Source organism: Carassius carassius, chromosome 18 (assembly GCF_963082965.1).
Source record: "Carassius carassius chromosome 18, fCarCar2.1, whole genome shotgun sequence".
Lineage (NCBI taxonomy): Eukaryota > Metazoa > Chordata > Actinopteri > Cypriniformes > Cyprinidae > Carassius > Carassius carassius.
The window spans coordinates 509,476-535,352 of NC_081772.1; the positions used below are offsets into that span (position 1 = coordinate 509,476).

Below are 25,877 nucleotides of genomic sequence, written 5' to 3' on the forward strand. Positions count from 1 at the left end.
CTGTGGGTGAAATTATTTAATTTTGAAAATAATATCACAGTACAAAATATTTATGCTAATTAGCTTAATTTACATTAAGTGTAATATGACTTATTTTAAGCGATTAAATGTGAGCGGAGCATGTTTTCTTGAGATTCATTAGTCACAGCATTAAACATTCAGAAATGAGGTCAAAGTTGTTGACGTGTGACATAAAGATGTTTGTTTTTCATCTGTGTCCCAGTGTCACAGAAGCAGTCATCAGTAACACAGGTGTATTTGTAGCAATAGACAACAATACATTGTATGGGTCAAAATGTTAGATTTTTCTTTTATGCCAATAATAATTAGGATATTAAGTAAAGATCATGTTCCATGAAGAGATTTAGTAAATCTCCTACTGTAAATGTATCAAAACTTTATTTTTGATAAGTAATATGCATTGCTAAGAACTTTATTTGAACAACTTTAAAGATGATTTTCTCAATATTTAGATTTTTTTGCTCCCTCAGATTCCAGATTTTCAAATAGTTGTATCTCAGACAAATATTGTCCTCCGAACAAACCACACATCAATGGAGAGACGATCCTGCGGGAAACATTAGGTCATTCGACCCTGAAACCAAAGACGTCATCACTAATTCAGATACATGTGAAAACAGAGCAAAAACACAAAATCCATCACATTCTGCACGTGCTTGGAGTTTCTCAGACTGTTTTAAACCAAGTAAAGAAAAATTAAGAAACAGAATGAAGAAATACGTTACAGCAAAACAGTGCTGGTCTTCCTCAGTGTTTCTGTCTTTTTCCAGTCCAAATATGAGTCATAAATCAGCATACATTTACTGGAGAATCAAGTGACATAAAATAAGTCTCGTTTTCTGAGAGTTTATGATTAAAACAAGAACAAATATCTGTCAATGGGCTCAGAAAATCATATAATTGAAAGGAAAACGAATTTCTCAGTTTCTCAGAAAACGAGACTCAAGGTGTTCCCAGTAAACGTGTCATGATTTACAGATGTTTAGAGATTAGTTCTGGAGAAACACTGAAGATGAAGAGATCGGGTTTGTTTTACAGTGCTTAAATAAAACCTGAACCTTCCTCCACATCAAGAAGATATAATCATACTGGATATATACATATATATAGATTTTATTATTTCTTCAGCATAACAAATATGTCAAAATAATAAAACAAAGCATTAATTTAGTATACGAGAAAAAGAGGTTTGGTGTGATTTGTGCGGTTATGGTTGGAGGAGATAGAAACCGGTTTAAGTCGTCTGGATTGGATTAGAAACACTCGAGATGAGGCTCAGATCACTGGTTCCTGGCTTCTCCACGTCTTTGGAAGAGCACCTCCAGAAAACACCCAGATATTGAATCCAAAGCTCCTTCAAGGACAGTTTCTTCAACAGAACACAGTCAGATCTTTCTGCTTTAGTTCAGAGCTCTGCTCGTCTTACATTGGTGATACGCGATGGCACAGAAGTCAACAAACAAGCTGCCATTTTTGGACTGACAAACCAAACACAAACACCCAATTTCCTCCAGGATTCAGGAAAAACGAGCCCACAGACATTCAACAGGAGTGTACGAAAGAAAAATCGGGTTACATGTCAACGAAATCAAAGAATGAGAGTAAAACCGAAGAAGTTTACAGACAGAAGTTGATTGCTTCTAGTTGGGCGCGTTAGGATTTGTAGTTGGACGTGAGCCACGTGAGCCCTTCGTAGAGTCCGTCGCCCGCCGAGGCGCAGGAGGGCTGGACGTACCAGTTGCGATCTCTGATCCGAGTCAAGCCCAGCTTCTCCTGGATCTCGTGCGGCTTCATGGCATCCGGGAGGTCTTGCTTGTTGGCGAAGATCAAGATGATGGCGTCGCGCATCTCGCGGTCGTTAATGATGCGATGCAGCTCCTGTCGAGCCTCGTCGATGCGGTCGCGATCCGCACAGTCCACCACGAAGATCAAGCCTTGGGTGCCGGTGTAATAGTGTCGCCACAGCGGCCGGATCTTATCCTGACCGCCCACGTCCCACACGTTGAACTTGACGTTCTTGTACGTGACGGTCTCCACGTTGAAGCCCACCGTCGGGATGGTGGTGACCGACTGTCCCAGCTTCAGCTTGTAAAGGATCGTGGTCTTCCCCGCCGCGTCAAGTCCAAGCATCAATATCCTCATCTCCTTGTTGCCAAAGATCTTCGAAAGCATCTTCCCCATCTTCTTGGCGGTGCATATATAAGGTTTGTTGCTGGAGGAAAGCGAGTTTTTGGTCAATTAGAAAAGCACATATATTGGTTGGCTTTCAAAACTCACACAGCACTGTAATCAAGCGTCACGACTCAGAGACTGAAGTCGGTATATATGTGCGGATTTGTGACGCGTCTCTCTAGTCTTTATTAAAGTGAACCCGGTATCGGGTCGCGGTGGTTTAGCGCTCATTCCCTTCCGACGCGCGTCAGATCGTCAGTCGTTCGTCCCGAGTTCCCTCTCTTCCGTCCCTGAAACACGAGAGAAAGCGGATGAGAGAAGGGAGGGGTGTCAAACACAACTTTGTTCTTGTAGTTTCGATGAGCCCACTAAATTTACCTCTTATAACAGCCCCCCTCTCGCGTGCCCCGGCTCGGTTCTCTCCGGTCGCTCTCTCGGTGCGGGTCGTTCAGTCGGTGTTACCGGAAAAGGTGCGGAGCTGCTTCAGCCGCCACTTCCTCTGTTTTTCGCTCAGGCGCACTGCGCTGTTTGGCGTTCTGACGCTCGGTTCTACTACGGCGAAGGTTCTGCTCATTAATATTCATGACGCGTGTATTTGCCATTGGAGAGACGGCGGCCACGTCACGAATACGTAGTTAATATTAAACAGACTGGACTTTGATACATTGGGATTACCAAACAACGCAGTCTGATTTAATGGTTTTCAGATACTCTAGATTAACCTGATAATGGTAAAAAAAAAAAAAAAAAAAAAAAAACACGGAGGCGTGAGCTAATTCATATTCATAACATGAGCGTATGGACCTTCGCCGTAGTAGATTCGTCAAACGAGTCAAGCCCGATCTAAATGAAGAGGACGCCATTGAGACTCGGGAGAATATAATTGTAGTGTTTTTTTCAGAGGTTATTCTATTTAAAATACCGCTCTGATGTTATTTTTACAGTTTGATGAAGCGCTTTTAATGTTCGCCCATATCCTCTAAAGACGTTTAAGGGGCGTAGCTCATGACGTCACAGCGAGTTCAAAAAATGCCTTGTTGAAATAAAACACCTATAAATACATGCACATTTGCATTTTCCTCAGACTTGTAAATACATGCATATTTGCACCCACCCCCAGAGGAAGTGACTTTCATGTGTAGGAAATAAATCGACCACGCATTGAGGTGACTGATGTTTGTTTTATTTTATTTTGATTATAAGACTTCAAGTCAAAGAGAACTCTTTATTATATAAAACCCGTATTTTTAAAACGAAGCGTTTTTGATAAGTTATTTGAAAACCCCCAAATCCATTTCCAAACACCCTCTTGAAAATACACCTACATTATATTTAATTACTGAATTAAATTATATTCAGTTCAACATATTTTACATATATTTTGTTTAATAATTTAAGGAATCGTGTGTTTGAGGTAGGCCTAATTTTTAAGCCTTTATTCATTCAGATTTCATGTAGGCTAATCAAAAAACACCAACAACACTTGTGTAGGAATAACAAACATAGATTAATCTGTGTTTTTCGTTTAGATGCAGTCAACTAACAAGCCAGAAAAGTTCTAAATGTGCACAAAAAGTACATGTAAAGTACAAGTTAAAAGTTATTTTTAGGGTCAATAACTTGAATTTGAGTCATTCAATGTGAGTTGAATATAATGTTTCATAATTAGTTCACACAGTGATACCTATACTGGGAATATTATTTTATAGTGGGCCTAATTAAGTACTGTAGTTTATGGAAGCCCTTCCATGAAACCTAGCTATGAGAATAATAATAAAAAAGTATATATATATATATATATATATATATATATATATATATATATATATATATATATATATATATATATATATATATATATTAATTGCGACGCTTTACCTCACAATTTAGACTTTTAATCTCACAATTCTGAGTTCACATTTTTTTCTCCAACAAACTAAAAAAATAGAGATTAAGAATAGTGACGTTCTCATCGTACAATTCAGTTTTTTTTCTAGCCAATGCGAGTTTATGTCGCAATTAAAATTTTCTTCTCAGAATTATAACTCGTAATTGTGAGTGTATATCTTGTCATTCTTATTTCATATCTGGCTATTCAGAATTGTGAGAAGAAAATAAATAAATTGCGTGAAAAGTCAGAATTTTAAGATGATAAAAAAGTCGCAATTATTATTATTATTATTATTATTATTATTATTATTTTTTTATTTTTTATTTTTTTTTTTGCGTGGCCTCCATGGTATCCACACTTCGCCGTCAGATATTTTGAATCAATTTTATATTATTATATTCTGGTCCGCGTTACGCCTCCTAGCTGTAACCAGGAATGACGTCACGGGTGTTTTGAGTTTCGTAGCGCGGTGCGCGTGCGCAGACACTCGTGTCCTTCTCTCGGCGCTCGACGCATCGGGTGTTGAATGCGACAGAACGCGGCCATTGGACCACATGTTATCAACCGCATTAAACTTCGAATAAGTTGTGAAAATATCTGCCGTTTGAACCCAGTTTCATGGAAGATTCTGGTAAGTATCATTCCCGCCGTAGTTTTCCCGCGTTTGCGTGCGTTTGTTTCTGAGGTAAATGAGCGGCGTCGGTTAGTTAGCATCTTAGCTAACGCGTGAAGAGACCAGGCCGAGACCAGACCGTGTTCATACTGTAATAAAACGTTGTGCTGGTTTTGAAACGAATTCGCCTTTGACATGGCACTGAGAGCGTGTTTTGATGAGTTACTCGCGTACGTTCACAAACTAATGTTAATTCGACGAATCGTCGAGTGTCGTTTGAGCAGGAAACACGACACAAACGTAATATACAACCATTATTCCTCCTCTTGTGTGTGTTCTGAAGCGTGTTTACACAGATCCAAACACATGATTATCTTTAGCAGGGCGAAGTCTAACAAATATATGCAGTTTAGGCGGAATGATGAGCACGACTGGTTGTAAACGACTGGAGTATTTTTGAAGCGTCTATATCACAACTTTGTGTTTGTCAGATCGACTTTATTTGTAAATCCTCTTATGTAATACTGCTTGTGTCAAAGCAGCTTTACAGTGTTTTTAAATTATATTATTTAAAATCCCATGCTACGTGTACTGTTAACCTAACTGAGACTTGTTATAGCACTTATATATCATTGCTCTTTTTGTTGTTTTTGATTGTTTCCACTGTCCTCATCTGTAAGTCGCTTTGGATAAAAGCGTCTGCTAAATGAATAAATGTAGCTTGAACTGCAGAAAAGGCATATTTCTCAGTATTTTTTTTATGTTTGCCAGAACAAATATCTGAACATCCTGAAATTAAGAGACACTGCTGTTCACAAGTTTGTGATCAGTAAATGTATTTTTCTGCTCATCAAGGCTGCATTTATTTAATCAAAAATACTCTCAAAATTTGTGAAATAGTTTTGTAATGTAAAACATCTGTTTTCTGTGTGAATCTGTGTTAAAGTGTAATTTATTTCTGTGATGCTCCGCTGTATTTTCAGCATCATTCCTCCAGTCTTCAGTGTCACATGATCTTCAGAAATCAGAATAACATACTGATTTACTGCTCAAGAAACATTTCTGATTATTTCTTTTAAAAATCCCAAACTAGAACAGCAGTGTACATTTACTGGAGATGCTTTTTCTCCTTGTTTTCTGACAGACTGAACAAAATGAAGTGAGCTTATGATCAAAACGAAAACCAATGTCAAATCTGTGTTCCCTTTGAATTTAGACAAACAGCCTAGTTTTGATCTCTTCATTTTTAATGAGCTTCTCAGGAGACAGAACTTGTCTTTGGCTGTTTTGCTCTTTTAACTAAATGCATCTGTATTTTTGCACAATAAATTAAAAAGTGATGGAGGTTGTATTGTCGTGCTTTGAAGTGTTTCTAACATCTGATGAACATGTTCGCTGTAGTCTGATGTTGCTTGGTTTTATATTGCCAGCAGAGCTGTGAGATGATTATGTTGACATGTGATTGTTTCAGGTGAGCTCATGACCGAGATGTTGGACAAGAATGCCCCTGATAACGGGGACGCTCCTGCTATGGAGGTCGCGGGGGTCAATTACGTCACAGAGCCGACGGTGAACCCAGAACCCCACGAGTATGATCCGATCCAGCAGACGTCTGCTTCAGAACCGCTTCAGCTGTACTCGACAGAGCAGAACGACGAACACACGGCCAGTGCTTCAGATCCCGGTGTGGAGATCTCCAACGGACAGCACATGGAGCCGGACGCTGTGAAACAGCCCGAAGCGGGCGACTCGGAGAGCCCTTCCAACATGGAGCTGGAGGACGCCCCTAAAGAAACCTCAGAAGCGGTGGAACCAGCGACAGATGCAGCTGCCGCTCAAGATCCCGGACTTCCTGCGGAATATGAGCGGCTCTTTAAGGTTGTGGAGGACAACCCTGAAGACTTCAATGGCTGGGTCTACCTTCTGCAGTATGTTGAGCAGGAGGTGAGTGTCTTTAAAGGGATCTCCGGTTAGTTTGACAACTTAGCCTTATTGGGTTAGCGATACCATTTGCGCCACAAACGTGATATAATAACACACCCGATGTTTACGTTGTAGCGAGATATTTTTAAATAAAGTTTTTACCTGTAAGCCGCCATTGTTGTTTTTACCCATTGCATTCTGGGCCGTGACGTAGAATGGTCCCAGGCCCAGCGCGCTACAAACACAAGGCGCGTAAGCGAAATGTCTGCCGTTCACCCTTTTCAGTTTGAGCCTGAACGTGTCGCAAATACGGAGGAAGGTTCACAGGATGATAATAATCTCGTAGCCGTAGGTGAGGATGAGCAGGAAGAGAGAGTAGGGCACACGCATTGGTGTGGTTGTGGCAATTGTTTACCGATGCTTACTGAGAGGGAGAGTGTTTGCTGTAAGGAACTCCACTTCATATCAGCAGCAGTCCAGGGTAAGGTAGCAGCTAGCTAGCTAGGGAAGCTATATTGGCCTGAAGAATTTTGAAGTAATCTACCACAGTAAATGCATATTATAGCCTAAAAACAGGATACTTGTTTGCAGATTTACCATGCATCATTGCCCATCCTAATTTTGAGGCAGTTTGTCTCAATCCAGATGTACTGTGGGCTGCCCTCGTCAGTCTCCATGACAGATGGAGCGCTGGTTTACCCAGCCGCGATGCAGTTACTAACAGGCAGGTCTAACATGAACATATTTGTTTAGAATTATATAACATGTTATTTCTTGATAACAGACCGCTGCGAAGTATAACACACCATTGCCATGAAAACAGCGCGTTGCTATGGACGCGGAACGGACTATTTTCTTTTGCGGAAGCAATGCAATCGTTTTAAATCAATAAACTCCCGTTTAAATTTATAATTTGTGTCAAATTATTTATTTATTTTGTAGGTAGCCATGTAATAAGCGGGATTATGTATAGCGAGGCGGTTGTTATAATTTGCGAATAACAACCCCTTCAGGCTGATTCAAGCTCCGCTTCGCGTCGGGGTTGTTATTCGCTATAAACCGCCTCGCTATACAAACCGCTCTCGTTTGTCTTCGAATGGGCATCACAACCAACAGCAACACAGTGTGGCATTTTATCTCTCTAGGTGTGTCCAACGGAACTGTAGAAGAAGAGTGTGTCGAACTGCCCGCGTTTTAGTTTGGCGCTCTGCCGCGCTCAGGACCGTCGTGCGTCATCAACAATCGACGGCCCATAGTACAGAAAAGCTGAAAAAAGTAGTGATCGCGCTTTTTTATTTTTCTTAATCATGAACGCGTTTCATGTATTTTTAACTAAGCGCCTTACTTAGAAGGGGTATTGACATCATATCTAGACCAGTTTGGCAAACTAACCGGAGATCCTTTTAATGCTGAAGGGTCACATGCAGACGTTCATCGGTGGCTCATGAGCTTTTCTCTGGTTTCAGAACCACCTGGAGGCTTCTAGGAAGGCGTTTGATGCCTTTTTCCTGCACTACCCCTACTGTTACGGCTACTGGAAGAAGTATGCAGATATCGAGAAGAAGCACGGATACATACACATGGCTGATGAGGTGAGTCTCAGTGACTTTCAGGACTGAGCAAGGTGCAGAATTTGTCATAAAGTCACCAGAACACGCATTAAAAGAAGCACACGTTTTTTTAAGCATCACACACGTGAATCGATTTGAGTCTATTTTCCTGACACAGGTTTACCGCCGAGGTCTGCAGGCCATTCCTCTCAGCGTGGACCTGTGGCTTCATTATATCACCTTCCTGCGAGAGAACCAAGACACCAGTGATGGCGAGGCGGAGAACCGCATCAGAGCGTGAGTGCTGCGCTTAACAAACACAACAATACGATGATTAAATGACCGAATCTACTGGCTTACAATCAATGTGTTCTTTCAGGTCCTATGAGCACGCCGTTCTGGCCTGTGGCACTGATTTCCGCTCCGACCGTCTGTGGGAGGCTTTCATCGCTTGGGAGACGGAGCAGGGCAAGCTGGCCAACGTCACAGCCGTCTACGACCGCATCCTGTGTATTCCCACGCAGCTGTACTCCCAGCACTTCCAGAAGTGAGCGTCGCTTCAGATATCTGCTCAGATACGCCTTCAGGGGTTCCCACTGATTAAACATCCTCGCTCTCTCTGTTCAGGTTCAAAGAGCACGTCCAGAGCAACAACCCCAAGCACTTCCTGTCTGAGGAGGAGTTCGTGCAGCTGCGGGTGGAGCTGGCTAACGCTAACAAGCCCAACGGAGACGACGCTCCGGGAGAAGAGCTTCCTCCGGGAACAGAGGACCTGCCGGATCCCGCCAAGGTAAGAACGCCGTCTTTCATCCGCGGGCTTCAAAACATGGCAGAGGTAGGGTACGGCGTCTGATCCTGGACACGTGTGCAGGTTTGAAGAGGTGTCTTTCCGTTAGCAGCCAATGAAAACCTGAGGTTGGCATCCAATCAGGGACTTGGGCTAAAAGTGTGACGGGCTCGTGACGGAATACCACCGTCCCATCACCGGCCAGAGCTGATTCACTGGGTGTGCAAACCGTACTGTTTCTGTCAAACTCATGGTGATGTACCTTTTGCGTAGCTGGTCATCAGACGAGATAAAGTGTTTGCTCCTTCGATGCGATGCTCAGGACGCTGTGTTCTGCTCTCCAGAGAGTGACGGAGATCGAGAACATGAGGCATAAGGTGATCGAGACCCGCCAGGAAGTGTTCAACCACAACGAGCACGAAGTCAGCAAGCGCTGGGCCTTCGAGGAAGGGGTGAGTGTTTCTGATTACAAGCATCACTATGAGCGGCTCACAAAAGGTCTTAAATACAGTTCGATTAAATTTGGAACTCTTTATTATACTTTAAGAGGTCTTGAATTTAAGGAGGTCTTAAATGGGAGTCAGTTATGAAGGTTCAAAAGGTGATGATTAAATGAAAACAAGCACTCTAAATAAATATGCATTATGCATAAAAATCAAAAATGTTTTGGTATTTTGGTTACACAGTGAACTGTACCTGGTATTTATTTTGATGTAAACTCTTGGATTTTCTCTCTCTGAGCCACCTATCACAGGAAGAATTCAGAGTTTTAATATTTTAGTATATGTAGTGTTAACACACGTTTTAATATATAGGATTTACTAACCGTAGCACAAAACATTATCATTTGAATGTGTTGATATATTGGCGCACAAATCAGTTTCAGTTGGTTTATACTGAATATTATAATTAAAAAAAAAATAGTGTTTTAGTCTTGGCTTATATTTTAACAATTGTTTATACTATATTTCATATTATATGCAGTTCAATGTATACCATAGTCTGCAAAAACAATGCATGTTTTGACCTGTATGTAGTATATATATTTTTTTGTACAGGTCTTTGAATTAAAATACAGTTTACACGTCCTGAACATGTTTGAGATCTAAAAATCTAGGTTTTTAATTTTTTTTGCTACAAATGAACAATTGTAGGTAAACCAGGATTCGACAGCACAAGCGTTTCACATTAACGACTAAAAATAGATGCGTGCGAAGTGTTAAATGCATTTATAGGATAATCTGTGCGAGCAAAAATGAAGCCTGAACTGTGTTGTGGTCTGCTGCATGCCGCAGATCAAGCGTCCGTACTTCCACGTCAAAGCCTTGGAGAAGACGCAGCTGAACAACTGGAGGGAGTACCTGGACTTCGAGCTGGAGAACGGGACGCCGGAGCGTGTGGTGGTTCTGTTCGAGCGCTGTCTGATCGCCTGCGCGCTCTACGAGGAGTTCTGGATCAAGGTAGTTACACGCTGCAGCCGCTCGCGCTCACTCCCTCTCTCCAACCTTTGACCTCCCTCATCACTTCCACAGTAACACTTGCTGCACTCTTTGTGTGTAACGTTGATATTTGACTGTATCTGTTATATTAGGGGATGGCCTGCTTGCCACACAAGATTTGACTGCAGCATTTGCCAACTACGTTGCACCTCTCCGTCTCCTTCTACCTTACAGAAACTTATCTTATTGGTTCCATGAAGGTGCTGATGGGTTTAAAACAGAAATTCTCAAAACGATCTTGTCAATGGAAATTCAGCAGTTGCGGGGATGTGAAGCGAAAGCTCAATTTTTATGTGCTCTCTTCCCTCTCTCTCTCTGTCTCTCTCTTGTTCTGTGAAGTACGCCAAGTATCTGGAGAGCTACAGCGTGGAAGGCGTCCGACACATCTTCAAGAAGGCCTGCACCATCCACCTGCCCAAGAAACCCACCGTGCACCTGCTCTGGGCTGCGTTTGAGGAGCAGCAAGGTGAAATATCAGACGTGCTGTCCAACTGGTTACAGTAAAGAAGCGTATTTTCCATCTGATCTGTGTTGATGTGGTTCAGGCAGCGTGGAGGAGGCGCGGCGGATCCTGAGGGAGATGGAGGAGGCTGTTCCTGGTCTGGCCATGGTGAGGATGAGGAGGGTGAGTCTGGAGCGCCGGCACGGACACATGGAGGAAGCAGAAGCCCTGCTGAGGGATGCCATCACCAATGGGAAGAACAGCAGCGAGGCGTCCTTCTACGCTGTGAAACTGGCCCGACAGCTGCTCAAAGTGCAGAAGAGCATCGGGAAGGCCAAGAAAGTGCTGCTGGACGCCGTCGAGAAGGATGAGGTGCCGATTCACTTCCAACGTGAAACACACATTTATATTCATAACTGTAGTATCATTATTTTACATATTTAATTATGCATTTTTTATTATTATTAAATATATACATTTTGTTTTATAAAAGATTACAATTTTTTTATTATAAAGATATTGTTTTACTTTCAGTAAATGAACAAAAAATATTAAATTTGTTTTAATCTTAATCTTAAATAATATTTATTTTTTATTTATGTTTTAATAAAAAAAAGAAATATATATATATATATATATATATATAATATAGTAATTTATTTTATATAATACATTTTTAAACAATATTTTTATTTTAAATTAAATAGATTTTTTACTTTCAGTAAATTAACACAAATTGTTTAAATTGATAGTTACATTGTTAGAAAAGATTTCTATTTTGAATAAATTCTACTCATTTTAAGTAGAAACACTGATAATAAATCAGCATCAGAATGATTTCTAAAGGATCATAAAACACACTGCAGTAATTATGCTGAAAATTCACAGAAATAAATTATATTTTAAAGTACAATAAGATCAGAAACCAATATTAGAAATTGCAATAATATTTCATAATATTACTGTAGTTTTAATCAAATAAATACAGCACTGATGAACAGAAGATACTCCATTAAAGACATTAGAAATCTAAAATATATATTCCTATTAGTTTCAGCCCTAGATTAGTTAAAATGTTTCAAAATACAACTTCATTGTTTTGATTTGTGTGATGGAAAGACAAATGGTGTTTCATGTAAAAATAAAAATAGTATTAAAATATTGTCTCATTCTAGTGAACCAAGTGTTGAAATAGCTCATAATTTCCCAAGTGTATGAAACTGTTTTTATTCTTCAGCTCAATCATATTTTTAAAAGAAATATATCAGTTTAAATATGGAAAGCGATAACATTGTCATAATATTGTTTCAGATATTAAAGCTGCCGCAGTTATTGCATGCTTTTGTCCTTCTCTTTATTTGTGCCATTTAGTTTTATTAGTTTATTAAAATTGGAAAGAAAATAACAAAATAGTTTGTGACATCTCTGATTTTAGTCCTTAAAGACCAAGAAAGTAGTGCTTGAAGAGTTTAATTTAGCAGTTTCTGTACGCATAATTACGCTGTTCGATGGTTTTGACCTGAAACCCAAGAGTGTCAAAGAAAAACAGAAAATCGTCTGAATGAAACAAGGTTTTAATGTGATGTGAATGATGTTTAATCCCAGAAGTGAACTGAACTCTAGCAGCTGTGAGAGTGGTTTCGGTTGTTTGTGTTTCTCAGACGAACCCGAAGCTGTACCTGAACCTGCTGGAGATGGAGTACAGCGGAGACGTGCAGCAGAACGAGGCGGAGATCCTGGCCTGCTTCGACCGAGCTCTGAACAGCCCCATGTCTCTGGAGCAGCGCCTCACCTTCTCTCAGCGCAGGGTTGAGTTCCTGGAGGACTTCGGCAGCGACATCAACGTGTGAGTGCATGGTCCGAGTCTGTCAGACGGCTGTGCTTCTGACAGCAGAGCTGCTTTGACACGTTTTGTTGTCTTCTCTCAGGCTGGTGTCAGCGTATGAACAGCATCAGAGACTCGAGACGGAGCAGGAGTCACTGAAGAGGAAAGCAGAGAACGGGTGAGTGACACACATCCACCGTTTCTGCCGTCTGAGCTCACCTTTGCTCCTCACTATTTCTGTCGTGTTTTCTAGTATAAATATCTTCATCTACTTTAATCAAGACACATTATGTTGAATTAAATTTTACAGTTTGTTTTCACAGAAACCCTGAGGTTTTTCACCTTAAGATCTCAATATAACTATTTTGCAATATTTTGCATTGTCAAGGGTAAAAAATATAGTAATGAGTGTTTTATTATTATTTTTTATACACCGTAGGGAAAAAGAATTAACCTTTGAGTTAAATGTTAAATGTATAATTCTGAAATGAAACAAACTCAAATAATATTTTCTTGTTAAATGCATCCCAATAATTTTTCAGTGTAGTTTATCGAAATATCATAACTTTTTTTTTTTATAAATGTTTTTTAATAAATGTGGTGCATTTACTGTAACTTACTCCAAATGTTACATTGTGTAGGTTTTTCTTTAACATTGCTGGACAGTTTCCTGTAAATCTTTTGTGAAATGACTTTAGACTTAGTCTTGTCTTGTAACACGTTTATAATCTTATTTATTATAATAATAATAATAACTTTTGCAGTTTAGTGTTTTACCAAAATATAAAAAGTAATCGTAAAGGTGAAATTGTACATTTTATTCTTCATAATCCCATAGATCTTCAACATCACGGTCCAGTTTACTCTCAATCTTTTGTAAAATCACGTTTGATCTTTAAACGTCTTGTTTTACTTTTATTCTGAAACCGCTAGTGAATTTCTCCGTTAGAAACATAACATTTTTGAAGTGTTAAATTAAGCTGGAAAGCCTGAAATACTTGTCTGTTGTAATGTTTCATTTACAGCTTTGAAAAATCATTTTTAATAGTGTAGAGATTTGGCTCGGTGTAGTTATGACTGGATTGCCTTGCGCTGGTTAGAGGATGTGAATCATTGAGACGGATGTGTGTCGTCTGTAGATCAGAGGAGTCGGACTCAAAGAGACAGCGGACAGACGACCAATCAGGAGCCTCGGGTCAGATGATGCAGGACATGCAGGACAATCAAGCCGGATACAACTACAACAACTGGTACCAGGTCAGTCCTGCTGTGTGTGTGTGTGTGTGTGTGTGTGTGTGTGTGTGTGTGTGTGTGTGTGTGTGTGTGTGTGTCTCTCTCTCTGTGTGTGCTCAGCGTGACCGTGTGTGTGTGTGCTCTCTCTCCAGCAGTATAACTCGTGGGGCGGTCAGAACTCCTGGGGTCCGTACGGTCAGTACGGTCAGTATAACCAGTACTATCCTCCTCCTCCAACATAACGGAGCCGTCCGTCTGCTTCAGCTTCTACATTCAGCGTCTCCAGCCACACACTGTGTGTTCCTTTGGTTTGTTAATGAGCTTCATCTCCTCTCTGTGTGATCCTGTTTTCAGAGAAACGTGACATGAAGATGTTTTTTATTTTGCCTTGGTTTCATAATAAAGAGATTGACTTCCTTCCTGTCTGAACGAGTGATTTTTATTGTGTGCTGTTCAATAGTCTGCTGTTTTGAAAACAGTTTTGAATTAATATCATTAATCATGAAGATCCTGTAGATGGTCCTTTTTTTTTCTTTGCCGAGATTATGCACTGAATTAAGTTATTAAATGTTTATTTGTAAACTTGCACTAAAAGAAATATACTATGCATTTAATTGTCAATGCATTTGAGATTAAAGTGATATGTGCTTAAAGTTCCTACGTGAACTGCAGTAATTTTTTACAGATTATATATTTACATAATGGCAGTGAATTATGCATAATGTAATTTTTTTTTTTTTTTAAATGTTGCTTTCGGAAAAAGAAATCCTACGTATGTGTACATATATAGTCTTATGTGTATTTATTTATATTTAACTTTTTAAATATAATTTATCATGCAGCTGCTGAAAGACAGAATTACACATCGTACCATATCCAAACCCTCGCTCACTCTGCTGTTATTAAATAGATTAGATGCACCAGAATGCTATTGAATAGTACGTGGAGATACGTTTGTAATTAAAATATTCATATTAATCAAAGATTTACTGACTTTTCATGCACCTTATTTTGAAATGTACAGAAATGCGTGCTTTTATGTGTCCTTTAGTTATGATTATTTCATTTATTCAATAGACTATTTATTACTAGTGTCTCATTTCAGTTTTGTATTTTATTCCGGTTTATATGAGAACGTTGATGTAGCGTGTATATTTCACGAACTATAGTTGAACACAGAGTTTATTCTTGCGATAATCCAGAAGTTTATGGAAAAACCCCATGGTTTTTTGGCGAGATCTCGATTGACGTCATGGTCACGTGGCCAGACTCGTCCCAGAGTTCCTCGCTCCGCGCATGCGCGCTGTCCTTTCCTCATCCGGTTGTGGATCGACTAGCATCATCTGAAGTAAGGCCTTCTGATCAAATCACTTCTCGGTCGCGTTTAACGGCTTTAATGTGCGTTAATGCTGCATGAACCGCTGCGAGAACCGTTACCGTGTTTGTCGATCAGATCCCGAGCAGAAATCCGTGAGAACGAGCCGCTTCTGTGTGTTTCTGTCTCGCGCCGCGTGCTTCCCTCGCGCCGCCTCTGACCACACATCACTGAGCTATTATAATAATATAATATAATATAATATAATATAATATAGATCAGTGGAATACACTCATGAACTCTGATTAAACACCGTTCAACAAGCAGCGGAAGACTCGGTTAATCATTCCTGTGCATTAACCTTAGTGTGTTGATTCTTAATACTGTAATGGTACACGTAACATTTAAAAAAGCGTTACATTTTAAGTTTAAAATTGTAGCGTTTAGCATTATAAAATTGTTTCGTATAAAACGTAAAACAAAAGTTGGGTTTAACTTAAAAAATGTTTAAAAGTTGTGTTTTTTAACTTTTAGCTATTTTAAATGGCTGTTAAACATTTAAAATTTGTAGTTTTTAACACTTGCACCTTTTTTTGGTTAAACTTTAAGTTGCTTTTAACTTAAAATAGTATTTAGCTTTGAAAAATTTTAGCATTCAACTTAAAGGTAACTTTTACCTTTAAAATGTTTTTGATTATTAAAAGTTTTTACCTTTTTAAATGTGTAACATTTATTTTCAAAAGTTTTTGCGTGAAAGTTCAGAATTGTTTGCTTTTAACTTAAAATTGTTTAACATTTGAAAATGCTACAAATAACTTAAAATGGTTACAAATAATGTTTAAAATTGTTGCGGTTAGCATTAAAAAAATTAACTAAAAATGACTTTTAAGAAAATTGTTGGGTATAAAATGTAAAACAAATGTTGCTTTGAACTTTTAAAAATTGTTTAAAATTTAAAAGCGTTTGCTTTTAACTTTAACACAATTTAAAATGTTAAACATAATTATTTTTAGTTTTTAACACAAGTACTTTTACCTTTTTATTTGTTTAAACTCAAAGTTGCTTTTAACTTAGAATTGTATTTAGCTTTAAAATGTTGCATTCAACATTTAAAAACAGTTGTTTTTACCTTTTTAAATTTTTATTTTTAAATGTTTTTACCTTTTAATTGTTTAACATTTAATTAAAAAAATTGTTTCCTGAATGTTCAGAAATGTTTGCTTTTAACTTAAAATTGTTTAACATTTGTTACAAATAATGTTTAAAATTGTTACAACGAACATTGAAGAGTCTTTCCTATTGTAAGATGTACAGATTGTTGCAGCCAGAATGCAGCTGATATGTTGTGTGTGTGTGTGTGTGTGTGTGTGTGTGTGTGTGTAGCTCATCATGCAGCTGTTTCTGCGCGCTCAGACTCTTCACACACTCGATGTGTCTGGACTCCAGACCGTCCGTGAGCTCAAGGTGAGCCGCTCCGCTCTCGCAGCTGTGAGCTGAGTCTGCTGATGATGTGTGTGTGTGTGTGATGATGATGTGTGTGTGTGTGTGCAGGCTCATGTGCAGGCTCTGGAGGGTGTGTCTGTGGACGAGCAGGTTCTTCTGTTGGCCGGAGCTCCTCTGGAGGACGATGTCTCTCTTCTGGACTGTGGTGTGTCCGAGCACTGCACTATCGAGCTGACCGCCAGACTCCTGGGAGGTAATCACAATTCTACACTTTTGTAAATAATATAAAATATTATAATAAAAATATAAAAAAAGGTCAATGGTTTAAAATGTAAAATTTACTTTTTATACTATTTTTGTACATATGTAAAATCAATATATTAAACTTTTATATATGTATATATATATATATATATGTAGAACCATCTCAAGGATGGTCAGAAGAAATGGACAGCACCTGAGTTAAATATATGAGTGTCACAGCAAAGGGTCTGAATACTTATGACCATGTGATATTTCAGTGTTCCTTTTTTAATAAATCTGCAAAAATGTCAACAATTCTGTGTTTTTCTGTCAATATGCAGTGCTGTGTGCTAATAAAACTGATTTGATGGGGCTCTACTCATTCATGTCTGTGTTTGTGTTGATCAGGTAAAGTCCACGGATCTCTGGCTCGCGCCGGTAAAGTCAGAGGACAGACTCCCAAAGTAAGTCAGTGGTTCATTAAAGAGTGTTTGCTGTAGTGTGGGACAGAAGGGTGTCTGACTGTGGTTCTGTCCGTCTGCAGGTGGACAAACAGGAGAAGAAGAAGAAGAAGACGGGCCGGGCCAAGCGTCGCATCCAGTACAACCGCCGCTTCGTCAACGTGGTCCCCACCTTCGGGAAGAAGAAGGGCCCCAACGCTAACTCCTAAACCAGCCGACTCGCTCGGAGAAACTGATCATAATAAAGATTCTCTCTGAACTCTGAGCCACAGACTCCTGCTTTACATGAATGAATGATGCTCCTCTGCTACAGACACCAGGACAAGTGCCTTTACGTCTGCTAAAAATAGAAAACTTTGACTTTTGCAAATTACTCTCATCTGGATGAGGTTACAAACAACTCACATGCATGTTAAATATGATCTATTAGTATATGTAAAACAAACGGCTTTAAATCGAATCATTTGATAGGTTTAAAGTTATATAAAATATTTTGTAAATATGCAATTAATTTTACTCACAAAAAAAAAAAATCTCGCTCTTTATATACTATCTATGAAAACAATGTAGTTTCATAAGTGTGCTTTTATGTTTTATTTTAAATTTAATATATTCCATTTATACATGAAACGGCAAATGCCTTGAAAAATTTATTTTTTCAGATTAATATTTAATTTTTTATTTTATCTCTATCTACTAGTTTATATCTATAGACAGAGACATAATATTAATTTAAAATAAATAGTTATATATACATACTACTGATCAAGAGTTTGGGATCAGAATGATTTATGTTTTTAAAGAAATGTCTTCTGCTCAACACTGCATTTATTGCATCCAAAATACAGAAAGACTAATCTTTAAAATATTACAAAATAAAATAATGGTCTGTGTGAATGTGTGTTAAAGTGTAATGTATTTCTGTGATGCTCCGCTGTATTTTCAGCATCATTCCTCCAGTCTTCAGTGTCACATGATCTTCAGAAATCAGAATAATATGATTTATACTAATATTATATAATCCCAAATTTTGACCGGTAGTGTGTGTGTGTATATTTATATATATATATATATTTTTTTTTATGAACACACACACAGCTGGGTTTGTTCAGGGTTTGTCTTTTATTGGAACTTTACAATCATGCAAAAATAGTCAGAAAAGTTTTCCTGTCAGACTGAAGAATCTATCATGATGTAATGAACAGCTTCATCCATCAATCAATGGAGACGAGCTCCACCTCAAAGATCAGCTTGGCGTTGGGAGGGATTCTGGAGAAGAAGGTTAAGGCAGGAGAACGTCTCAGACACAACATGCATCACACACACACACACACACACACACACACACACACACACACACACACACACTGATAGCGAAGGATACTTGGAGTCAGGAAGGCCTTTCCTCCCATAAGCCCATTCAGCCTCGATCTCCAGCCGCGCCGTCTCGCCTTTACTCATCACCAGCAGCCCTTCATCCCACTGCACACACACACACACACACACACACACACACACACGCTTCAACATCTACAACACACAACCATCACACCCCTCTAAACTACTAAAAACGACAAATGATAATAAAAAATATAATTCAAAACCTACAGACGTTAAAAAAAATTATATAAATGACAAAACTTAACAAATAAAAAAAAAATCTAACTTCAAATTCATAAAAAAACTATACAGACATATACAAAAAAATAAAAAGGATCAAAACTGCTAAATTACTAAAACTTTAAAATGAAAATAGAACATAAAAAAATCTAGTAAAAAAACGACTAAATTACTAAAAATGGAAATAAAATTTAAATAAAAATAGGAAATATAAAACTTAATTATTATATTATATAACTACAGACTTATACTAAAATATACTACATACGTTTAACTAAAATTTTAATTAAAACAATATATATATATAAATCATTTAAATTAAATTATGGCTAAATTACTAAACTTTAAAATGAAAATAGAATACAAAAAATATATTTAGAAAAAATAAAAACTATTTATATTCATAGTTAAAATTACAAAAAACTAAATTACTAAAACCTTAATTAAAATGAAAACTATAAAAAGTATATTAACTAATAACTAAATGACAATTTCCTTATTAAATTAATAACAGACTTTTAAAATAAAATAAATTATAAAACTTACTACAAAGCTGTATAGACTTTAAAAAGGCAAATACTAAAGATAAAATGTTTTTAATAAACTAGTAAATGATGAGAGAGTGTGAAGTGCTGTACCCCTCGGATCACTCGACCCATCCCGACCTTGAAGCTCAGAGGTTTGGTCTGCTTCTTCTTCTTTGCAGCTGAAAAACAAAAAATCAAATAAAAGAGCATTTATACCAACTATCATCTGATAATCTGAAAACCTGAGTGATGGATAAATATAGTTATCAAACATTTTTATCACTCAAAATACATTAACAAAAAAAAACTGATTTTGCTTATGGTGGATTATATATTTAATATTAAACATAATTGTTAATATTTTTTAAAGGAGTCCCATTTTCCACAAGTTTTTCGTTTCTTCAGGGTCTTCATGAAATGTCTGTAACATACTGCGTAAAATTCCTCAATAATCGTGTAAAACTACACCCTTTTCCCTCGTCAAAAACAGCTCTGCTAATTTCGGTGCATGTCTCTTTAAATGATAATGAGCTCTGCTGACCCCGCCCCTCTCCTATAGGGATTTCAAATAATCATGAGAAATATAAAGTGTGGGACATCCTTCTTCTAAAGGTGCAGCCGTCCCTCATTCAGAAAGCAATCAACTGGCTGGGGGCGGAGCTATGCTAATACGGGACCATCTGTCAGCTGCTGTGGACGGGACCTGAATAATATGATGTCATACAGCTCCGAAAATTAAAACGGCTTGATAATTGAGACTTTCCAAGAGTGAATGGATATTTGTCATTGTACACACTGCTGAGACTAGGGCTGCACGATATTGGGAAAAAATGACATTGCGATATTTTATTTTTCTGCGATATATATTGCGATATGAAATCTAATTTTTTCTTACAAACAAAAATGGGGTGAGCACACTTGCATTCTCATTTTAAATGATTTAAACATCGACACCATCGTGTCAATTGATTAATATGCGCGAGGGAGAGAGAGCAAGACAGTGCTCCTGTTGTTTGAAGACGGTGATTATGCGGCTGGGACTCGCTCGCTCTCTCTCTTTCTCTCGCGCGCTCTCTCTCTCTCTCTCTCGCGCGCGCTCTCTCTCTCTCTCTGAATAACGGATCAACTACGACAGCTTACATCGCACATCCTGCGATGTGACTATCATGGATTCGTACATCGCGATATCGATGCTTAAACGACACATCGTGCAGCCCTAGCTGAGACTCATTACACAAACTCTATCGTGTGTGTGTTGAGGTTAGCGTGCCGTGTGTGTGTTGAGGTTAGCGTGCCGTGTGTGTGTTGAGGTTAGCGTGCCGTGTGTGTGTTGAGGTTACCGTGTCGTGTGTGTGTTATGGTTAGCGTGTCGTGTGTGTGTTGAGGTTAGTGTGCCGTGTGTGTGTTGAGGTTAGCGTGCCGTGTGTGTGTTGAGGTTAGCGTGCCGTGTGTGTGTTGAGGTTAGCGTGCCGTGTGTGTGTTGAGGTTAGCGTGCCGTGTGTGTGTTGAGGTTAGCGTGCCGTGTGTGTGTTGAGGTTAGCGTGTCGTGTGTGTGTTGAGGTTAGCGTGCCTTGTGTGTGTTGAGGTTAGCGTGCCGTGTGTGTTGTGGTTAACGTGTCGTGTGTGTTGTGGTTAACGTGTCGTGTGTGTGTTGAGGTTAGCGTGCAGTGTTTGTGTTGTGGTTAGCATGCCATGTGTGTTGTGGTTAGCATGCCATGTGTGTTGTGGTTAGCATGCCATGTGTGTTGTGGTTAGCGTGCCATGTGTGTGTTGTGGTTAGCGTGCCGTGTGTGTTTTGAGGTTAGCGTGCCGTGTGTGTTTTGAGGTTAGCGTGCCGTGTGTTGTGGTTAGCGTGCCGTGTGTGTGTTGTGGTTAGCGTGCCGTGTGTGTGTTGTGGTTAGCGTGCCGTGTGTGTGTTGTGGTTAGCGTGCCGTGTGTGTGTTGTGGTTAGCGTGCCGTGTGTGTGTTGTGGTTAGCGTGCCGTGTGTGTGTTGAGGTTAGCGTGCCGTGTGTGTGTTGAGGTTAGCGTGTCGTGTGTTTTGTTGAGGTTGGCGTGTCGCGTGTGTTGAGGTTAGCGTGTCGTGTGTGTTGAGGTTAGCGTGCCGTGTGTGTGTTGAGGTAGCGTGTCGTGTGTGTGTTGAGGTTAATGTGCTGTGTGTGTGTTGAGGTTAGTGTGTCGTGCCGTGTGTGTGTTGAGGTTAGCGTGTCGTGCCGTGTGTGTGTTGAGGTTAGCGTGTCGTGTGTGTGTTGAGGTTAGCGTGCCGTGTGTGTGTTGAGGTTAGTGTGTCGTGCCGTGTGTGTGTTGAGGTTAGCGTGTCGTGTGTGTGTTGAGGTTGGCATGCCGCGTGTGTGTTCAGGTTAGCGTGTTGTGTGTTTTGTTGAGGTTGGCGTGTCGCGTGTGTTGAGGTTAACGTGTCGTGTGTGTGTTGAGGTTAGCGTGCCGTGTGTGTGTTGAGGTTAATGTGCTGTGTGTGTGTTGAGGTTAGTGTGTCGTGCCGTGTGTGTGTTGAGGTTAGCGTGCCGTGTGTGTGTTGAGGTTAGCGTGTCGTGTGTGTGTTGAGGTTAACGTGTCGTGTGTGTGTTGAGGTTAGCGTGCCGTGTGTGTGTTGAGGTTAATGTGCTGTGTGTGTGTTGAGGTTAGTGTGTCGTGCCGTGTGTGTGTTGAGGTTAGCGTGCCGTGTGTGTGTTGAGGTTAGCGTGCCGTGTGTGTGTTGAGGTTAGTGTGTCGTGCCGTGTGTGTGTTGAGGTTAGCGTGTCGTGTGTGTGTTGAGGTTAGCGTGTCGTGTGTGTGTTGAGGTTAGCGTGTCGTGTGTGTGTTGAGGTTAGCGTGCCGTGTGTGTGTTGAGGTTAGCGTGCCGTGTGTGTGTTGAGGTTAGCGTGCCGTGTGTGTGTTGAGGTTAGCGTGCCGTGTGTGTGTTGAGGTTACCGTGTCGTGTGTGTGTTATGGTTAGCGTGTCGTGTGTGTGTTGAGGTTAGCGTGCCGTGTGTGTGTTGAGGTTAGCGTGCCGTGTGTGTGTTGAGGTTAGCGTGCCGTGTGTGTGTTGAGGTTAGCGTGCCGTGTGTGTGTTGAGGTTAGCGTGCCGTGTGTGTGTTGAGGTTAGCGTGTCGTGTGTGTGTTGAGGTTAGCGTGCCTTGTGTGTGTTGAGGTTAGCGTGCCTTGTGTGTGTTGAGGTTAGCGTGCCGTGTGTGTTGTGGTTAACGTGCCGTGTGTGTGTTGAGGTTAGCGTGCAGTGTTTGTGTTGAGGTTAGCATGCCATGTGTGTTGTGGTTAGCATGCCATGTGTGTTGTGGTTAGCATGCCATGTGTGTTGTGGTTAGCGTGCCGTGTGTGTGTTGTGGTTAGCGTGCCGTGTGTGTTTTGAGGTTAGCGTGCCGTGTGTGTTGTGGTTAGCGTGCCGTGTGTGTGTTGTGGTTAGCGTGCCGTGTGTGTGTTGTGGTTAGCGTGCCGTGTGTGTGTTGTGGTTAGCGTGCCGTGTGTGTGTTGTGGTTAGCGTGCCGTGTGTGTGTTGTGGTTAGCGTGCCGTGTGTGTGTTGTGGTTAGCGTGCCGTGTGTGTGTTGAGGTTAGCGTGCCGTGTGTGTGTTGAGGTTAGCGTGTCGTGTGTTTTGTTGAGGTTGGCGTGTCGCGTGTGTTGAGGTTAGCGTGTCGTGTGTGTTGAGGTTAGCGTGCCGTGTGTGTGTTGAGGTAGCGTGTCGTGTGTGTGTTGAGGTTAATGTGCTGTGTGTGTGTTGAGGTTAGTGTGTCGTGCCGTGTGTGTGTTGAGGTTAGCGTGTCGTGTGTGTGTTGAGGTTAGCGTGCCGTGTGTGTGTTGAGGTTAGTGTGTCGTGCCGTGTGTGTGTTGAGGTTAGCGTGTCGTGTGTGTGTTGAGGTTGGCATGCCGCGTGTGTGTTCAGGTTAGCGTGTTGTGTGTTTTGTTGAGGTTGGCGTGTCGCGTGTGTTGAGGTTAACGTGTCGTGTGTGTGTTGAGGTTAGCGTGCCGTGTGTGTGTTGAGGTTAATGTGCTGTGTGTGTGTTGAGGTTAGTGTGTCGTGCCGTGTGTGTGTTGAGGTTAGCGTGCCGTGTGTGTGTTGAGGTTAGCGTGTCGTGTGTGTGTTGAGGTTAACGTGTCGTGTGTGTGTTGAGGTTAGCGTGCCGTGTGTGTGTTGAGGTTAATGTGCTGTGTGTGTGTTGAGGTTAGTGTGTCGTGCCGTGTGTGTGTTGAGGTTAGCGTGTCGTGTGTGTGTTGAGGTTAGCGTGCCGTGTGTGTGTTGAGGTTAGTGTGTCGTGCCGTGTGTGTGTTGAGGTTAGCGTGTCGTGTGTGTGTTGAGGTTAGCGTGTCGTGTGTGTGTTGAGGTTAGCGTGCCGTGTGTGTGTTGAGGTTAGTGTGTCGTGTGTGTGTTGAGGTTAGCGTGTCGTGTGTGTGTTGAGGTTAGCGTGCCGTGTGTGTGTTGAGGTTAGCGTGTCGTGTGTGTGTTGAGGTTAGCGTGCCGTGTGTGTGTTGAGGTTAGCGTGTCGTGTGTGTGTTGAGGTTGGCATGCCGCGTGTGTGTTCAGGTTAGCGTGTTGTGTGTTTTGTTGAGGTTGGCGTGTCGCGTGTGTTGAGGTTGGCGTGTCGCGTGTGTTGAGGTTAACGTGTCGTGTGTGTTGTTGAGGTTAGCGTGTTGTGTGTTGTTGAGGTTAGCGTGGCATATGTGTGTTGCACGTGTGTCTCACTAGCAGGGATGTTGCTGTCGAACACAGTCCCGTCCTCCAGCGTCCCCGTGTACCAGCAGCTCACAGTGTCTCCTTTCTTGGGGAAGTTAGTCTTGTCTCCTTTCTTCAGGATGGTCTTTGTGAACTTCGGAGGCCCCTGAAGATCAACCAACCAACAATCAATTATTGACATGTGACGAGTGAACAGGAGAATGGTTCTAATGTTGCTTGTCGTACCTCATCCACCGGCTCCATCTTGATCTCTTTGGGAATATCGCTGATTTTAGCAGCTTGTACCTTTTCAGTCACGGCATCCACGTCTGTGCCCTTAAACCTCTGAGAAAAACACAGCAATCATGGAATTATAATTCACATGCACAATGCTGAGTGTGTTTGTTACCTTGCTCTCAAACAGCTGGTTATACGCCTCGATGAGCTGCTCTTTCTTGGCTGTTTTTGCCACATTCTTGATGTTTCCAAGAAGTTTGTGTTCAGATAGAAACTGGAGATAAAGAAAAAAAGAAATTTGATATAAATGATGATTGATGAAATGAAGATTTAAACGTGAGTTTTGAGCAGTGTAGAGTAGCGCTTGTTGTTTGTTGTTTCTCGATCCACAAATGCAGATCTTATGTTTACGCAGGGCGATATGCAAAGCAACAGGTAAAAAGACAGTATAAGTAATCAATAATCAGTAATTATGTCCCCACTGGATCCAACAACTGCCTCATTTACACTGGGTTTACACAGCATCACAGTATGTTAAGGGGCGTAACATTTCCGTCACACACTTGAGGTATTCAGCCAATCACTGGCACTGGATAGCTGGCCAATCAGAGCACACCTAGCTTTTCCGAACGATGAGCTTTGTAAAAATCCACGTGTTTCAGAAGGCGGGGCTTAGAGGAGAAACAACAATTTACCGCATGTGGAAAATAATGTTTTGTTTTAACCTTAAACCGCATAAACACATTGCATTACAGCAAAAACGCAAAGTAATGTTATTTTTAGCAGCGTCACACGACCACTTTAATTCAAACGACATAAACGCATGAGTATATTCACAGATGTGACGCATGCGCTTTCGCGGCGTGACTCCGTGACTCTTAGCGTCACACCGGGAGCTTTTAGCGGTGAAGGCGGTAGAAGTGTAACGCTACCGAGTGCGCTGCGTTCTCCTGGATAAATGTGATCAGCTCTCTTTTCGGTATTTCTTCACTCTTGAGCTGCTCGTCGCTCCACGCTCGTTCTGGATCCGCCGCCATCATGAACAGCACGTGCCTGTGAACAGCCAATCAGCGCTCAGCGCGTCTTAAAGGAACAGCGGCAGTCAGAGCTGCATATATATATATATATATATATATATATATATATATATATATATATATATATATATATATATATATATATATATATATATATATAGCGGTATATATATGATTAAATAAAGTATATTATTTAATGTATAGCATATCAATTAATTGATTTAAATTGAATTTGTTATTAATATTATATATAATATGTATTAATATATAAAATAATAATGTAATAACATACACATTTAATTTAAATACATACAATACATAAATTAAATTATATATCAATTTATGCATTATATGTATTAAATTGCATATAATTTGTTC

General features: G+C 40.3%; 4 protein-coding genes across 9 annotated transcripts; 2 read left to right on the forward strand and 2 right to left on the reverse strand.

The window, feature by feature from the left end:
* Positions 1-1,560: 1,560 nt before the first annotated feature.
* On the reverse strand, positions 1,561-2,727 carry LOC132092039 (ADP-ribosylation factor 6-like). Its single transcript, XM_059498099.1, has 2 exons — positions 2,572-2,727; positions 1,561-2,483 (listed from the first exon to the last, which is right to left on the reverse strand). The coding sequence occupies exon 2, from the start codon at positions 2,200-2,202 to the stop codon at positions 1,675-1,677; it is 528 nt and encodes a 175-aa protein (XP_059354082.1). The 5' UTR covers positions 2,203-2,483; positions 2,572-2,727; the 3' UTR covers positions 1,561-1,674.
* Positions 2,728-4,559: 1,832 nt separating this feature from the next.
* LOC132092037 (pre-mRNA-processing factor 39-like) lies at positions 4,560-14,373 on the forward strand. Of its 5 annotated transcripts, none has more exons than XM_059498094.1 (14): positions 4,560-4,715; positions 6,169-6,641; positions 8,087-8,212; positions 8,349-8,467; positions 8,550-8,717; positions 8,798-8,960; positions 9,302-9,409; positions 10,253-10,417; positions 10,796-10,922; positions 11,002-11,270; positions 12,560-12,744; positions 12,827-12,901; positions 13,863-14,034; positions 14,077-14,373. In XM_059498094.1, exons 1-14 carry the CDS (start codon positions 4,703-4,705, stop codon positions 14,296-14,298), a joined length of 2,385 nt encoding a protein of 794 aa, XP_059354077.1. In that variant the 5' UTR covers positions 4,560-4,702; the 3' UTR covers positions 14,299-14,373. The 5 variants fall into 5 exon arrangements, with proteins under 5 accessions (XP_059354077.1, XP_059354078.1, XP_059354080.1 ...); XM_059498095.1 differs by having other exon boundaries at positions 13,863-13,980; positions 14,109-14,373; XM_059498097.1 differs by having other exon boundaries at positions 13,863-13,980; positions 14,112-14,373.
* An 820-nt stretch (positions 14,374-15,193) lies between these two features.
* Positions 15,194-17,683, forward strand: LOC132091744 (ubiquitin-like FUBI-ribosomal protein eS30 fusion protein). 2 transcript variants are annotated; one of them, XM_059497865.1, is made up of 5 exons: positions 15,194-15,304; positions 16,655-16,735; positions 16,823-16,967; positions 17,366-17,421; positions 17,502-17,683. In XM_059497865.1, exons 1-5 carry the CDS (start codon positions 15,209-15,211, stop codon positions 17,625-17,627), a joined length of 504 nt encoding a protein of 167 aa, XP_059353848.1. In that variant the 5' UTR covers positions 15,194-15,208; the 3' UTR covers positions 17,628-17,683. The 2 variants fall into 2 exon arrangements, with proteins under 2 accessions (XP_059353848.1, XP_059353849.1); XM_059497866.1 differs by lacking the exon at positions 15,194-15,304 and adding an exon at positions 15,355-15,426.
* An 838-nt stretch (positions 17,684-18,521) lies between these two features.
* fkbp3 (FKBP prolyl isomerase 3) lies at positions 18,522-25,552 on the reverse strand. The gene is made up of 7 exons (XM_059497867.1): positions 25,395-25,552; positions 24,635-24,736; positions 24,472-24,570; positions 24,256-24,391; positions 19,677-19,744; positions 18,803-18,900; positions 18,522-18,687 (listed from the first exon to the last, which is right to left on the reverse strand). The coding sequence occupies exons 1-7, from the start codon at positions 25,500-25,502 to the stop codon at positions 18,633-18,635; spliced, it is 666 nt and encodes a 221-aa protein (XP_059353850.1). The 5' UTR covers positions 25,503-25,552; the 3' UTR covers positions 18,522-18,632.
* Between the last annotated feature and the right edge of the window lie 325 nt (positions 25,553-25,877).

Bases quoted from the DNA above. Each gene is read 5' to 3' on its own strand.
- fkbp3 (XM_059497867.1), bottom strand. From the start codon at position 25,502: ATGATGGCGGCGGATCCAGAACGAGCGTGGAGCGACGAGCAGCTCAAG. The intron at 24,392-24,471 runs GTACGACAAGCA...GTTGATCTTCAG, and splicing joins AGATGGAGCCGGTGGATGAG to GGGCCTCCGAAGTTCACAAA. The intron at 19,745-24,255 runs GTGAGACACACG...TTTGTTTTTCAG, and splicing joins CGACAGCAACATCCCTGCTA to CTGCAAAGAAGAAGAAGCAG.
- LOC132091744 (XM_059497865.1), top strand. From the start codon at position 15,209: ATGGTCACGTGGCCAGACTCGTCCCAGAGTTCCTCGCTCCGCGCATGC. The intron at 16,968-17,365 runs GTAATCACAATT...TGTGTTGATCAG, and splicing joins GACCGCCAGACTCCTGGGAG to GTAAAGTCCACGGATCTCTG. The intron at 17,422-17,501 runs GTAAGTCAGTGG...GTCCGTCTGCAG, and splicing joins TCAGAGGACAGACTCCCAAA to GTGGACAAACAGGAGAAGAA.
- LOC132092037 (XM_059498094.1), top strand. The intron at 8,213-8,348 runs GTGAGTCTCAGT...TTCCTGACACAG, and splicing joins ACATACACATGGCTGATGAG to GTTTACCGCCGAGGTCTGCA. The intron at 10,923-11,001 runs GTGAAATATCAG...GATGTGGTTCAG, and splicing joins TGCGTTTGAGGAGCAGCAAG to GCAGCGTGGAGGAGGCGCGG.
- LOC132092039 (XM_059498099.1), bottom strand. From the start codon at position 2,202: ATGGGGAAGATGCTTTCGAAGATCTTTGGCAACAAGGAGATGAGGATA.